Genomic DNA, 14,464 nt, shown 5'->3' with positions numbered 1-14,464 from the left:
CCTTCAGGCCAAGAAGCTTATGTCTACAAATCAGCATGGTTTTAGTAAGTATTTGACATGGTACCTCACTGCAGACTGTAAGGAAGGTATGAGAATATGGAACAGGTTCCCAGATAGGTGAGTGGCTTGAAGACATCTTAAGTAACAAACTCCAGTATGTTCTCCTTGACAGTGAGTGTTCATCAGAGACAAGGGTATTGTCATAGGAGCTCCAGAGAAGAGTGATAGAACCACTGTTATTTTCTATATACATAACCGATCTGGCAGACATGGTGGGCAGCAATCTGTGCTTGTTTGCTGGTGATGCTGTGGTGTGCAGGAAGGTATAGAAGTTGAGTGACTGCAGGAGGATACAAGATGACTCAGACAAGATTTCTAGTTGGTGTGATGAATGGAAACTAGCTTTAAATTTAGAAATATGTCACTTAATGCAGATGAGTAGGAAAAACAAACCCATAATTTTTGGATACAGCATCAGTAGTGCCCTCTTGACAAACTCACATTGTTTAAATATCAGGGTGTAATGTTGCAAAGCAATATGAAATAAAACAAGCATGTGAGGATTGTGGTAGTGTTTTAGGATACCGTACTCACCAGGTCAGATTAAAGGAAGACATCAAAGCATTTTGGAGGCGAGCCACTAGATTTGTTACTGGTAGGTTCAAATAACACACAAATATTATGGAGATTTTTCGGGAACTCAAATGGGAATCCCTGGAGGGCAAGTGACATTCTCTTTGAGAAACACTGTTGAGAAAATTTAGAGAATTGGCTTTTGAAACTGGCTGCAGAGCAGTTCTACTGCTGCCAACATACATTTTGCATGAGGATCGTGAAGAGAGGGTATGAGAAAATAGGGCTCATACAGAGGCTTAAGGACAGTCATTTTTCCCTTACTCTTTTCGCAAGTGGATCAGGAGAGGAAATGATTACTAGTCATACAGGATACCCTCTTCCATGCACTGTGTGGTGGCTTGCAGAATATATACATAGATGAAGTAAGGATATTGTGTAAAGCTGACAATGGAACAGCTTGTCATTTTACTTATTTGACCCTCTGCTGCCTTCACTATTTCATCTCTCAAGGATACCCATTTTTCTCATGTTTCTTATCCCTGTATACCAATTGTGTGTAATACTCTGAAATTATCAACACATCTGGTCCTTTCAACTTCCCTAGGTCTAATCTTCTTATTTCTTACCTTTCTGCAATTTCTTCACTTTTAATTTGCATCCCATAACCAATAAATTTTGGTTGGAATCCACATCAGCTGTGGAAATGTTTTATGATTTAAAATCTTGCAGCAACATGTTTTATGCAATTCCAAACAAATAAAATTGACTTAAAGGTACCAGAAAGAGAGATCAATGGCCACTGAGACAAGACAGTCAATGCCTTCATGGAAAAATGTTTGTAGTCGCCTGCAGAACCATGGTTGTAGCCAGGCATGCACATCTTTGCCTGAAGCAAATTGACAGCCACAAATGTCTCATTAGGGCTCCAAAAATATGGAAATTGCATGGGGAGGGATTTGGGCAACATGTGTGCTGCCCATGTACTGCCAAGTTTGTTTTGACTAAAACACGAAATGCACATGACTCCCAATTTGTCACTGGAGGGCAGCACTCAATAAGAATTAAAATGTTTGGCAGGTGGCTATCAAGAGGTCAATAGGAAGATGGGACTAGCAAGGGGATGGAAGACTTGGAGTAGTTAATCATAACTAGAAGAGAATGTTGGTAAAGAGTCAGAGTGTGATCTGACATGGTTTCATAATTTGATTTCATATGTGTCTATTTTTTATCTTTGAAGGAAGTAAACTTGAACTAAAATTAAATTCAACACAGTTAGAATGTAAATGATGAAAAATTATTTAAATGAAACTCTATTGTTGATGACCATAAGCCAGTTTTCCATTGATATTTGTGATTAATGCTACTAGAGAAAAATACAGACTTGATTAAATAAACCATGGAAGTTTTCCTGCGTTGTTTTATTTTTCAAAAACTATTTATTATGAAACAAATTTGACAAACAGTGTTAATATCACAGATTTTGTAAACATCCAAATGTAGCTCAGAATATCTGAGTGACCACCATCAAACGTTCATTTCTGAGGAAGAGGATGTGGAACAAAAATGGAAAAAATTCAGAAACATCGTCCAGTACGCCTTAGATAAGTTCGTACCGACTAAGGTCCAAAGCGAGGGGAAAGATCCACCGTGGTATAACAATCATGTACGAAAGGTACTACGGAAACAAAGAAAGCTTCATCATAGGTTTAAGAGTAGTCGAATCATAGCTGATAAGGAAAAGCTGAACGAAGCGAAAAAGAGCGTAAAGAGAGCAATGAGAGAAGCATTCAACGAATTCGAACATAAAACATTGGCAAACAATCTAAACAAGAACCCTAAAAAGTTTTGGTCATATGTAAAATCGGTAAGCGGATCTAAATCCCCTATTCAGTCACTCGTTGACCACGATGGCACCGAAACAGAGGACGACCGAAGAAAGGCAGAAATACTGAATTCAGTGTTCCGAAACTGTTTCACTGCGGAAAATCGTAACACGGTCCCTGACTTCAGCCGTCGCACGGACGCCAAAATGGAAAATATTGAAATAAACGATATCGGAATTGAAAAACAACTGCTATCACTTAGTAGCGGAAAAGCATCCGGACCAGACGAGATACCCTTAAGATTCTACAGTGATTATGCTAAAGAACTTGCCCCCTTTCTATCAGCAATTTATCGTAGATCGCTGGAAGAACGTAAAGTACCTAGCGACTGGAAGAAAGCGCAGGTCGTTCCCATTTTCAAGAAGGGTCATAAATCAGATGCGAATAATTATAGGCCTATTTCGCTTACGTCAATCTGTTGTAGAATAATGGAACATGTTTTGTGTTCTCGTATTATGACGTTCTTAGATAATACAAATCTCCTTCATCATAACCAACATGGATTCCGCAAACAGAGATCATGTGAAACTCAACTCGCCCTATTTGCCCAAGAAATTCACAGTGCCGTAGACACTGGCGAGCAGATTGATGCCGTATTCCTGGACTTCAGGAAGGCATTTGATACGGTTCCGCACTTACGTTTAGTGAAAAAAATACGAGCTTACGGAATATCGGACCAGGTTTGTGATTGGCTTCAGGATTTCCTAGAAGAAAGAACACAACATGTCATTCTTAACGGTTCAAAATCTGCAGATGTAGAGGTAATTTCGGGAGTACCGCAGGGAAGCGTGATAGGACCTTTATTGTTTACAATATACATAAATGACTTAGTTGACAACATCGGTAGCTCCGTGAGGCTATTTGCAGATGACACGGTTGTCTACAAGAAAGTAGCAACATCAGAAGACTCGTACGTACTCCAGGAGGACCTGCAGAGGATTAATGCATGGTGTGACAGCTGGCAGCTTTCCCTAAACGTAGATAAATGTAATATAATGCGCATACATAGGGGCAGAAATCCATTCCAGTACGATTATGCCATAGGTGGTAAATCATTGGAAGCGGTAACGACCGTAAAATACTTAGGAGTTACTATCCGGAGCGATCTGAAGTGGAATGATCACATAAAGCAAATAGTGGGAAAAGCAGGCGCCAGGTTGAGATTCATAGGAAGAATTCTAAGAAAATGTGACTCATCGACGAAAGAAGTAGCTTACAAAACGCTTGTTCGTCCGATTCTTGAGTATTGCTCATCAGTATGGGACCCTTACCAGGTTGGATTAATAGAAGAGATAGACATGATCCAGCGAAAAGCAGCGCGATTCGTCATGGGGACATTTAGTCAGCGCGAGAGCGTTACGGAGATGCTGAACAAGCTCCAGTGGCGGACACTTCAAGAAAGGCGTTACGCAATACGGAGAGGTTTATTATCGAAATTACGAGAGAGCACATTCCGGGAAGAGATGGGCAACATATTACTACCGCCCACATATATCTCGCGTAATGATCACAACGAAAAGATCCGAGAAATTAGAGCAAATACGGAGACTTACAAGCAGTCGTTCTTCCCACGCACAATTCGTGAATGGAACAGGGAAGGGGGGATCAGATAGTGGTACAATAAGTACCCTCCGCCACACACCGTAAGGTGGCTCGCGGAGTATAGATGTAGATGTAGATGTAGATGTAACCATACACTATTTTGATTAAATATTGAGGCAGTAACATAAATACTGTAGAATGAGGTGTTTTATAAATTTTATGGGTAATTTGTGTTGGGCAGACATTGATGGGTTTTGAAACCCAAGGATTTTATTCCCCACAGTAAAACACCACTACACTGACCAAAGAAAAGGCAGAGAGATGGATTCTGGGAGGACTTGCTGCAGATCAGTGTATAAAGTGATTAGTGCCAGAAAGCAGGAAATTTATCAACAACTTGCACAAAAGATCGGATTGTAGCTACAATACGCAGAGGACTTGAAAGGGAGGCAGTAGTTTTGAAGGGATAGAGCAGGATTGTATTGTATCTGCCATATAATTCAACCGTACATTAAATGAGCAATGAAGAAAACCAAAGTGAAATAAGGAAGGAGGCTTAACTTCAGGAAGAAGTATTATAAACTTTTCAAATTTTACCAATGATGTTCCAGTTCTGCCGGAGATGGCAAGATATTTTGATGATGAATGGAATGGATAGTGTCTTGGCAAGAAGTTACAAGATGAACACCAAAAAAATTAAAACAAGGGTAATGGTGTTGTTGAATTAAATTAGGTAATACTGAGGGAATTAGATTTGGAAATGAGACACTAAAAGTAGTTGGTGAGTTTTGCTACTTGGGCAGCAAAATAACTGATAGTGGCTGAAGTAGAGAGGATGTAAAATAAAGGCTAGCAATAGTGAGAAAAACATTTCTGAAAAAGACAAATAATTCAGTATATAATATAAATTTAAATGTGTGGAAGTCTTGTCTGAGAGCATTTCCAACTCTGGAGTAATGTCTTGTACTGAAGTGAAGTGAAACTTGGATGATAAACAGTGAAGACCAGAAGAGAATAGCAGCTTTTAAAGTGTCATGCTACAGAATAATACTGAAGATTATATGCGAAGGCCAAATAATTAAAGAAGAGGCACTGGAATGAATTGGGGGGGGGGGGGGGGGGGGGAGGAATGTATGGCAGAACTTCTGAAATAAGGAACAGGTTGATAGGACATATCCTAAAGCAGCAAGGAATTGACAGTTTGGTGATGGAGGGAAGTTTGGTGGGTAAAAATTGTAGAGAGAGACTAGGGTTTGTCTTAAGTAAGCAGGATGAAGTGGCTGCAGATTACAGTAGTTATGCAGAGGTTAAGAGACTTGTGCTGGACAGACTAGCATGGAGAGCTGCATCAACCCAGTCTTAGAAGGAAAGACCACAACAACAACCCAACAACAACAACAACAACAATAACACACTTTACACAAGTAGCCTGCAGTGGCTACTTGTACCAACTGACATATGTTGTGACTCATTACGACATCCTTGAAAGTTATCCTCCATTATTAGATTTATGTAATACCATGTGTGAATGAATGATGATTGAGAGCTGTTATCAAGGGCAGCAACTGAAGTTCAATAATAAGTCTGTTAGTGGGGATATTATTTAAGTATATAATAGTGTACAACTCAATGGCACAATGGCAGATGACAACACAGAACCAAATAAATGAATGAAAGCTCCAAAAGTGGGAGCTAACTTAAACAAAAACAGAAAAAAAATAAAAATAAAAAACAGTGTTGCTATCTTAAAACAATATTAACATTATATCACTAACACCTTTCCTCAGTGTTAATTATTGGTGTTACAAAAAGTAAAGGCTCAAAATTTTTCAGATTTTATTTTACTTAATAGCTTCATCAGAATATCAGCTGGTTGCTCATTTGTGCTAATGTGCTTTAAAACAACTTCTTCTGCAGAAATTTTCTCATTATCAAATAAACTTTTGGCATCTGTATGCTTAAGTTTATGACTAAACTGTGGGTTTCTGCAAAGGTATATTACTGACACATTATCTTCATACAGTACAACAGCTCTTTGACTGCCAGAAAGACTCTAATACAAATTACTGAGGCAACAGCCTTCGCTAGTTGCCATGTTTCAGGCTACAAATTCTGATTCTTTTGATGACAGAGACACTGTGGGCTGCTGCCTAGATGTCCATGAAACACAACACAGAACTATAACTAGATAATGACCTGTGGATGCTTTATCTGCTCTGTCACCAGCCCAGTCAGAGTCAACATAAAATTATAGTATCAGTACAACTTTTTTCCTTAGCATATAACAGACTCAGTTTTAGGTTTTCTGTTATACAATGCAATACATGTTTTAAAGCATTCCACAAATCCTGACTTGCATGATTTGTACTTGCTTAGAATACTTATTGCTACACAGATACCTAGCCTGGAATATGACATGGCATATATCAATGACTTTTTTAATTTTCTACATCTTTTTGCAGTGTCTTCATTTTCAGTTTTTTCTCTTTTTAACACACTGTGATCAAAATTTTCTCCATGGACGTTGAAACAGAATACCATTCAAACATATTAAAACCTTTTAATACTTTTTCATTGTTCGTACCTTGACAAATAGTAATAGTTCCCTCCCTTAAATTTTGAACAATATTCATTCCCAAATAATTCTCAATCAGATCTAAATCCATATTTTGAAGTTATCATGTAACAACTACTTTAAATCATCAGTTTCACTCTGAGAAGTTGAAGCTGTCAACAGATCATCAGTGTAAGCAAGTAAAGTATATTTTATTGCTATTTTCTTTCTTTATGCACAAGAAATATTTAAAATCACTTATTATAGATCACAAGGCAGTTATTTCAGTGTTGAATTGAACATTCCAATTTTTGGGTGAGTCCTTCAAACCATGCGGAACCTTTCTAACCTTACAAACTTTATCATTCATTTTATTACAACATCCAATAAGTAATTTAGCAGAAAATTATCCAACTATCTCTTCAAAGAGAGACATGCAACTGATAGATGGGAAAGTTATTCTCATTGAAAAAAACTAGAAAAAGTCTCACTGAAGTTGCTTTTAGTGTTGAATTGTATATTTCCGAATAAGTTAATCTTTGTTGGAAACCTTTAGCTACAAGACAAGCTTTTAAGAAGAACATTACCATTCACATGTGTTTTTCACCTAAAAGCCCATTTTGTGTCAATAACATTACAATCATTTGGCTTATGTATGTATAATCTCTCTGGTCTAAACTTGAGAAGATTATGGCAGTAGTCCCCAAAGAAGACACAAGGATATTACTAGGTAACTTCAAAGCCCAGATTGCCAGAGAAAAAGAATACCAAAAGACCAAAGGCAAATTCCCAGCCTATAAATTCACCAACAAGAATGGCACGAGACTCATTGAACTGTGCCAACAGAGCTATCTGAAAATAATATCGACCTCCCTGAGGAAACATCCTCGAAATTGAGGACTTGGAGTTCTCCTATATAGTCTCTCGGAGAATATCAGATTCACCATGTGGCTATTACACATCCCTCACAGAAGGAAATTCATGATGTGCAGTCCAAAGAGGAGCCAACATTGACTCTGACAACTATCTAGTGCGGATAAAAGTGAAATTTACTCTGAAAAGAATCCATCAGAAGAAAACTCATCTTCAAAAATTCAATACCAAAAAGATCAAAGAAAGCAACATAAAAGAAGAATGGGATAAGGAAAAAGCAGGCACCTGGCATCAATTCCATAACAAGATAATCAAGAGAGCCAAAGAGGCAGTACCATTGTAGAAGCATAAGAAACACCCGTCGTGGGACTCCACATGTGAAGAAGCACTGGAAGAATGAAAGAGTGCTTTCCAGAAATATAACTAAGAAGTCACTGGAGACTTAACAACATTATCTCCAGACCAGAAAGGAAGCCTCAAGGACCAGTTGGACTCAATAGAAAAAGACTTCAGAGATCACAATACTCGAGACTTTTACAGGACGGTTGCAGGGAGGGTTCAAGGATACACCCCTCAGAACTTATGTTTCCGAAAACCAGACGACAAACTCGTGCTGACCAACCAAGATAATTGTAGAGAATTGGCTCGATATTTCCCAGAGCTACTCAATTGCCAGGAGCCTACATAAAGATGGGCCAAAGAGGCTCCCGCACAAGTAAATCCAGAATCTCCACCAACTACCAAAGAAGAGATCCCTAGACAGATCTTCAGACTCAAGAATAACAGGGCATCTGGAGAAGATGGTATAGTTGCAGAACTGTTGAAGAACATAGGCCCAAATACACTTGAGGAGCTCACACAAATCATCATAGACATCTGGAAAATGGAAAAGGTACCGGAAGAATGGAAATGTGCACTCATCCATCTGTTACATAAGAAAGGTGACAGAACAGGTGTCAATAACTACAGAGGGATTTAGCACCGTGAAGTCACCTACAAAACTCTATCCACGTGCCTTCGTCAAAGAACACAAGAACAGCTCGAAAACAAAATTTGTGACTATTAAGCGGTTTTCTGATCGTGGTGTTCTTGTGTTGAACAAATTTTCAATTTGAAGATGCTACTAAAGTATAGAGCAACCCGAAGCTCTCTGATCATCTGTATGTTTGTTGATTTCAAGAAGGCATATGATTTGGTCGATCAACAGTCCCTATTTAATATCTTAGAAGAACAAGGGCTTGATCGAAAGACATTAAGACTCATCAAAGAAACAATCACGGGCACGAAGTCAAAAGTGAAATTCATGGGCGAATTGTAAGAGCCCTTTGAGATAAAGATGATGGATTGTCACCACTGCTCTTTAACCTTGTTCTGGATAAAGTCATCAGAGAATGGGAGAAAGAATTGAAAACCCAGGACTAATGGAAACCAATTAAACTCGGATGAAAGAATGATGACATCAAGGTCAGTTGTTTAGCTTTCACAGATGACCTGGCAATACTAGCAGCCTGTGAGTTGTTTCCTCCAAACAACTTGAAGCACTGATGCATCGACTGTTCAATTGCATCATGCCAATACCATGTTTGGAACCTAAAACTTGCTGTTGCTTCAATAGCACCAAAAAACTCTGCAATTATCTAAGAAACAGGCTTGTGCATATAGGCCTGTAACCTGTAAGCAGGGGATGATGAAACTCAATAATAAATCTATTTATACAGAGTTTATTGAAGTATATAATAACATAAAACTCAGTGGTGGGTCATGACACACGCAGAGGCTTAAAAATGGAAGTTAACATAAACCAAAAAAATGCAGTGTTGTCAACATAAAATTAGCATTATATCATTAACAAGAACTGTATCTCACTACTTCTCCTCACTTTTAAAATTGAAGCCCAGTGATGAAAGTTTCATCCACTATTAAAATTTTGATGAACATCTCTGGGTGGAATGCTACCGTACTACTGTGGTTAGAAACTTTGATAGGCAGATCGCTAGAAGCGATCACAATGAACAGTAATATAATTTTTGATAGAACGGCCTTGATAACATTATGGAAAGGATAGATTGCTACTCACCATATAGTTGAGATGTTGAGTCACAGATAGGTCAACAAAAAGACTGTCAAACAAGTAAACTTTCAGTCAAAAATGCCTTGGCCAAAATCTTACTTGTTTGATAGTCTTTTTGTTGTTCCTATCTGCAACTCAACATCTCTGCTATATGGTGTGAAGCAATCTATCCTTTTCATAATACTGTAATTATTCCATCCTGGATTTTCCATTGTTTGATGGAACAGTCTTGCTTGCATAAAAACACTTATATTTAGAAGAGATGACTGGTTTCGACCTGATGTGCATCATCTTTGGACCAGATTCTGTAATTTAGGGTACAACAGAAGAGAGGGAAACCTGTAGTATAGTAAACATTAAGTTAACAATAAATTATTCAATGTAATACCCAGTGATGATATGTAGAGATGATGGCATGGAGCAGAAACTGTGGATACCGTGCCCTAAGATTGATTGCTGACTGTGTTGCAGTCATAGTGTTAAATAGCAGATGCCCTACTCTTTGCCTGTCGCCCCACATCATCCTTGGCCAATAGGATATAATGTATGTGGTACATGTCGGAGAGCATGAATGTAAGTCTTAATACTATGCTGACTGCTATCATAATTTATATCAGAATAACAATTTACATGTTATACAGTTAAATTTTATGTAATATACATGAAAAAGTATAACTGATCAGCTAATGGCATCAGTTAACACATTAATGGACTGTCCTCTGCAGGATTTTGGGTACATCAAAGATGGCTGTAGGATGCCACTGGTTACATAACACAGATGACTACATAACATATGAATCGTTATTTAGATGTAACTTACGATGATACCCAGCATAGTATTTAACTTATGATAATACCCAGCATATTATTAAAGTTTATTTTCATACTGTCTGACGTGTAGCAAATCTGTTGTGTCCTGTTGGCTAAAGACAGTGTGGGAAGGCACAGGGAATTTGCTGTTTAACTCCATGACACCATCAAATGCTCAGCAGTTGACTTTAGTGGATGGTTTCCACAGTTTCTGTTGCATGTCTTCATCTCCTCACATCATCACTGGGTATGACATCATATAATTTATTTTTAACTTGTGTTTATTATATTTTCACTGTTTTCTATTCTACTCTAAATTACAGAGTGTTGTCCAAAGGTGATCCACATCAGGTCAAATTGGTCACCACTTAAGAATAAAAATGTTTTTATGCTACTAATACTGTTCTATATGATATTTTATTAAGCTTGTTAGAAATTTGTTCCAGTAATTCATGCATTTCCATTTTACATGGATGATTACATGCCTTCCAAATACATATTTTCTTACACAATGAATATTGTTGTATACATTAAGCACTACTTCAATTGTATATTTCTTTTTACCTTTTATCCTAAACAGTTGGTGTACGGACTCTTGCCAAAAGCTATGTTGGGAAGCGGCTGTCAGATGTCCCCACACCGGCATTCCTTGTGGATAAGCAAATAGTTCTAAACAACTGTCAGAACATGCTAAAAAAATGTGCGGAACTTGGTATTAAGCTCCGACCTCATGTGAAAACTCATAAGACGGAGTAAGTGCATTACTTTTGTATTCTTCAAAATCTTGCTTGCAAGGGTCTCTTCTTCTTATGCACTGTAATTGATTTTCTGTCTGCCAAGGAAGGTGAAAAAATTAATAATTTCAAGTAAGTATGTTTGAACGTACTGAGAAAATAAAAACAAATTTGCTTGCTGAGATCCAGATTTGTTGCAAATAATTGTATGTCAAATTATGATTTCAGTCTCCTATTATATCTTGCTGTTCTCATCACCATGGAAGCTAGGCTATGATTGATGCCAGACTGAAAATTCTGAGATTCAAAGCTACTGCAAATAACTGTAATTTAAGTGGGGAACATCATTAGTTTTACATGAAATAATTGAAATAATATTTCAGTTTATCACACATTCTCACAGCAAAGCATCTTCAGATTCGGCTTTAAAGAGTAACTTTGAGTTGCAACAATAAGAGAAAACTTTGGAAATTTCTGTATATATTTTTTTATTGTTTTTTAAAAAAGATAGGAAAGAGACAGGAAAACATATCATCTTATGCGAGTTACTCAGATGTGAAATTCTTGTGCATTTGCTTATATAACATTCAGTACTTTCTCATGTGCTAGGTTGTTGTATTTTCTCATATGCAAGTTTGTATTTCACCAATATTTTCCATTGTTGCATTGAAGAGCATCTAAACAAGAGGCCCCATTGAAAAAAATTGAAAAAATTAGGACCTAAAACCACTTTTTGGGAATTCTGGGTGCCTCACACCATACATTTTATTGGTGCTAAAAACTCCTTAAGTATGCCGATTTGACCCTGGATTAAAAAGTATTTTATGATTACAGAGTGTAAAAACGTTATATGATATTAATATTTAAATTTATTGACAGTATGTGTATGGTTATTGTGTGTTATGCCCTAGACAACTATGGAAACTATTTCAAATTGAATAGTTTTTCAAATTAAATTCTGCTGGATTCTTATTGGAAATGTAAATAAATGGAATATTATATACATGTATTTATTTAGTTTATTTGTCAACCATTAAAAATACATTTAAAAACATGAATGGAAAACTATGAAAAGTAGAAATAAAAATGTAAGAAGTTAAAAAGTCAGGGAGGATAATTAAATACTATGTCAAGGGTGTAAGGTAAAATAAGCCCACAAAGTTCATCCTGTGGTGATACAAATACAATTCTCCTTTTTTGTCAAAATCGGATATAAATATTCTAGCAACATTTCTTATATATATTTGATGCAGCAGCAACTTGTGCTCTCTGCCAGCTGCTGTGTGATTGAACTTCTGCTGTTTCACTGTCGAACGCAAGCAGTTCTGCAGTTGTTGTAGAGCAGTAAAATTGCATTGTGCTTCACAGCTACCAAAACTTCAGAACTAGCAAATAATTCTCAAACTTATTTTTTCAAATAACCCAAAACATCTTTTGTGTCTTTCAAACATTGTATGTTGTATCATAGATGAAAGAGTTTAAGTTCTGTTTTCTAAGATTGAACATTGATTTCCAGGTACGGTGCTACCACATCATGTCCTTTTTTCTCCAATGACACTTTTTCTGAGAAAACCCATTTCTTCATGCCAGATTGGCCAAGTAATCACTATCTAAGTTCTTGCACAACCATATCAATGTTTTTGAAAATTTTTCTGCCTGAAAAGTTCTTCAAGCAGTAGAAATTCATGTAGATCCATGCCCTCAGACAACCACTCAGGAAATCATTTCCTTTGGGAATCGTCATGTGCCATTCGATTGTTATCTTTTTGCCTCCTTACTGCAAAAGAGCTTTTAATATGTTTAATTAGTTAAGATTGGACATATTTGTTCAGGGTGTCAGTTTTTGTCAACTAAGACTAAAAAATGTGAAACTGCTTTCCAAAAAATATTATGGGGCACATATCCCTCCCCACCAATAAACCATGCATGCCACTTTAACTCTGCAACTTACCCCCACAGCCTATGGGGGTTATATGGTGTGGTATCCCTCTGTCCCCTTAAGAAGATTTCAGTTTGGAATAGCTGGGTTTTGGTTTGAAGAAATGAGCATCAAAAGATGGCACCACATCAATAGACTTCTTATGGAATTGGTGAAGCAACTGAAAAACAAATGTCAAAGTGGCTGAGATTGGCTAGAATGTTCCTTCTGGAATAATCAAGAATGTTGTAGAATCTTCCAGAATGTTACAGAATCTACCAGACAGTTTGAGAATGTTATAGATTGTTCCAGGATCTTGGAGAATGTTCTCAAATATTCCATTGTCCCGTTATGGAGGGGATATGTTTCAGCTCAGAAGGTTAAATATAGATGAATGCGAGGTGCATCAGTACAGTTGTGGAAACTAATTAGAGTGGATCAAGGAAAGATGGAAGTGATATAAATTTAAATGAAAGTGAGTTCCATGTGGTAGTGAATAATGTATTAAGTGGTGCTGTAGTGAGTTAAGTACTATTAAAATTTAGCAGGATCCCAAAATGTGAAAGAGGAGGAGATCCTGCCAATGAAAAGAAGGAAACAGAAAGAACAGTGAAGGGATGAAATAGATGTGGAGCAAGAAACACGTATAACTGCACAGAGGAAGAGAATGAATAGGTTGAGTGGAAACACAACAGATGAACAAGAAGAAGAAATTAAAGAAGTGGATCAAGTAAGAAGAAGATGAAGTAAATATTCCTGAATTCAAATCAAGAACAACTGTGTAGATGAGAAACATAGGAGTAGATATCCTTGGTGTAGCAAAGCAGCTTAAATCACTTAATAAAGGCAAGGCTTCTGGTCCAGATGGTATACCAGTGAGGTTCCTTTCAGAGTATGCAGATGCAATAGCTCCATATTTAGGAATTATCTACAACCACTCACTCACAGAAAGTACTGTACCTAAAGACTGGAAAGTTGCTCAAGTTGACATCAATACCCATAAAGGGAAATAGGAGCAATCCGCATAATTACAGGCCCATATCACTAACGTTGATTTTCAGTAGGGTTTTGGAACATGTACTGTATTTGAACATTATGAAGTACCTTGAAGAAAACAATTTACTGACACATAGTCAGCACGGATTCAGAAAATATCTTTCTTGCAGAACACAACTAGCTCTTTATACTCAGGAATAACAAGAGCTTTTGACAGGGGGATGTCAAACTGACTCCATATTTATAGATTTTCAGAGGGATTTCGACACCGTTCCTCACAAGTGTCTTCTAACCAAACTGTGTGCCTATGGAACATCGCCTCAGTTATACAACTGGATTCATGATTTCCTGTCAGAAAGATCACGGTACATAGTAATAGATGGAAAGTCATCGAGTAAAACAGAAGTAATATCCAGTGTTCCCCAAGGAAGTGTTATGGGCACTCTATTGTTCCTGATCTATATTAACGACAAAGGAGACAAACTGAGTAGCCCTCTTAGATTATTT

The 14,464-nt window shown here is 37.3% G+C and overlaps 1 protein-coding gene across 3 annotated transcripts in view; it reads left to right on the top strand.

Moving 5' to 3' along the window:
- Window positions 1-14,464, top strand: part of LOC126412879 (D-threo-3-hydroxyaspartate dehydratase-like) — a 276,261-nt gene that overhangs the window by 175,752 nt on the left and 86,045 nt on the right. For all 3 annotated transcript variants that reach the window (XM_050082764.1, XM_050082763.1, XM_050082765.1), the window contains one exon: window positions 10,890-11,061. In XM_050082764.1, the coding sequence (XP_049938721.1) occupies window positions 10,890-11,061 (172 nt within the window). The remainder of the gene's footprint in view (window positions 1-10,889; window positions 11,062-14,464) is intronic.

This window comes from Schistocerca serialis, chromosome 7 (genome assembly GCF_023864345.2).
Source record: "Schistocerca serialis cubense isolate TAMUIC-IGC-003099 chromosome 7, iqSchSeri2.2, whole genome shotgun sequence".
NCBI lineage: Eukaryota > Metazoa > Arthropoda > Insecta > Orthoptera > Acrididae > Schistocerca > Schistocerca serialis.
This window is presented reverse-complemented; position numbering and strand designations above follow the sequence as displayed.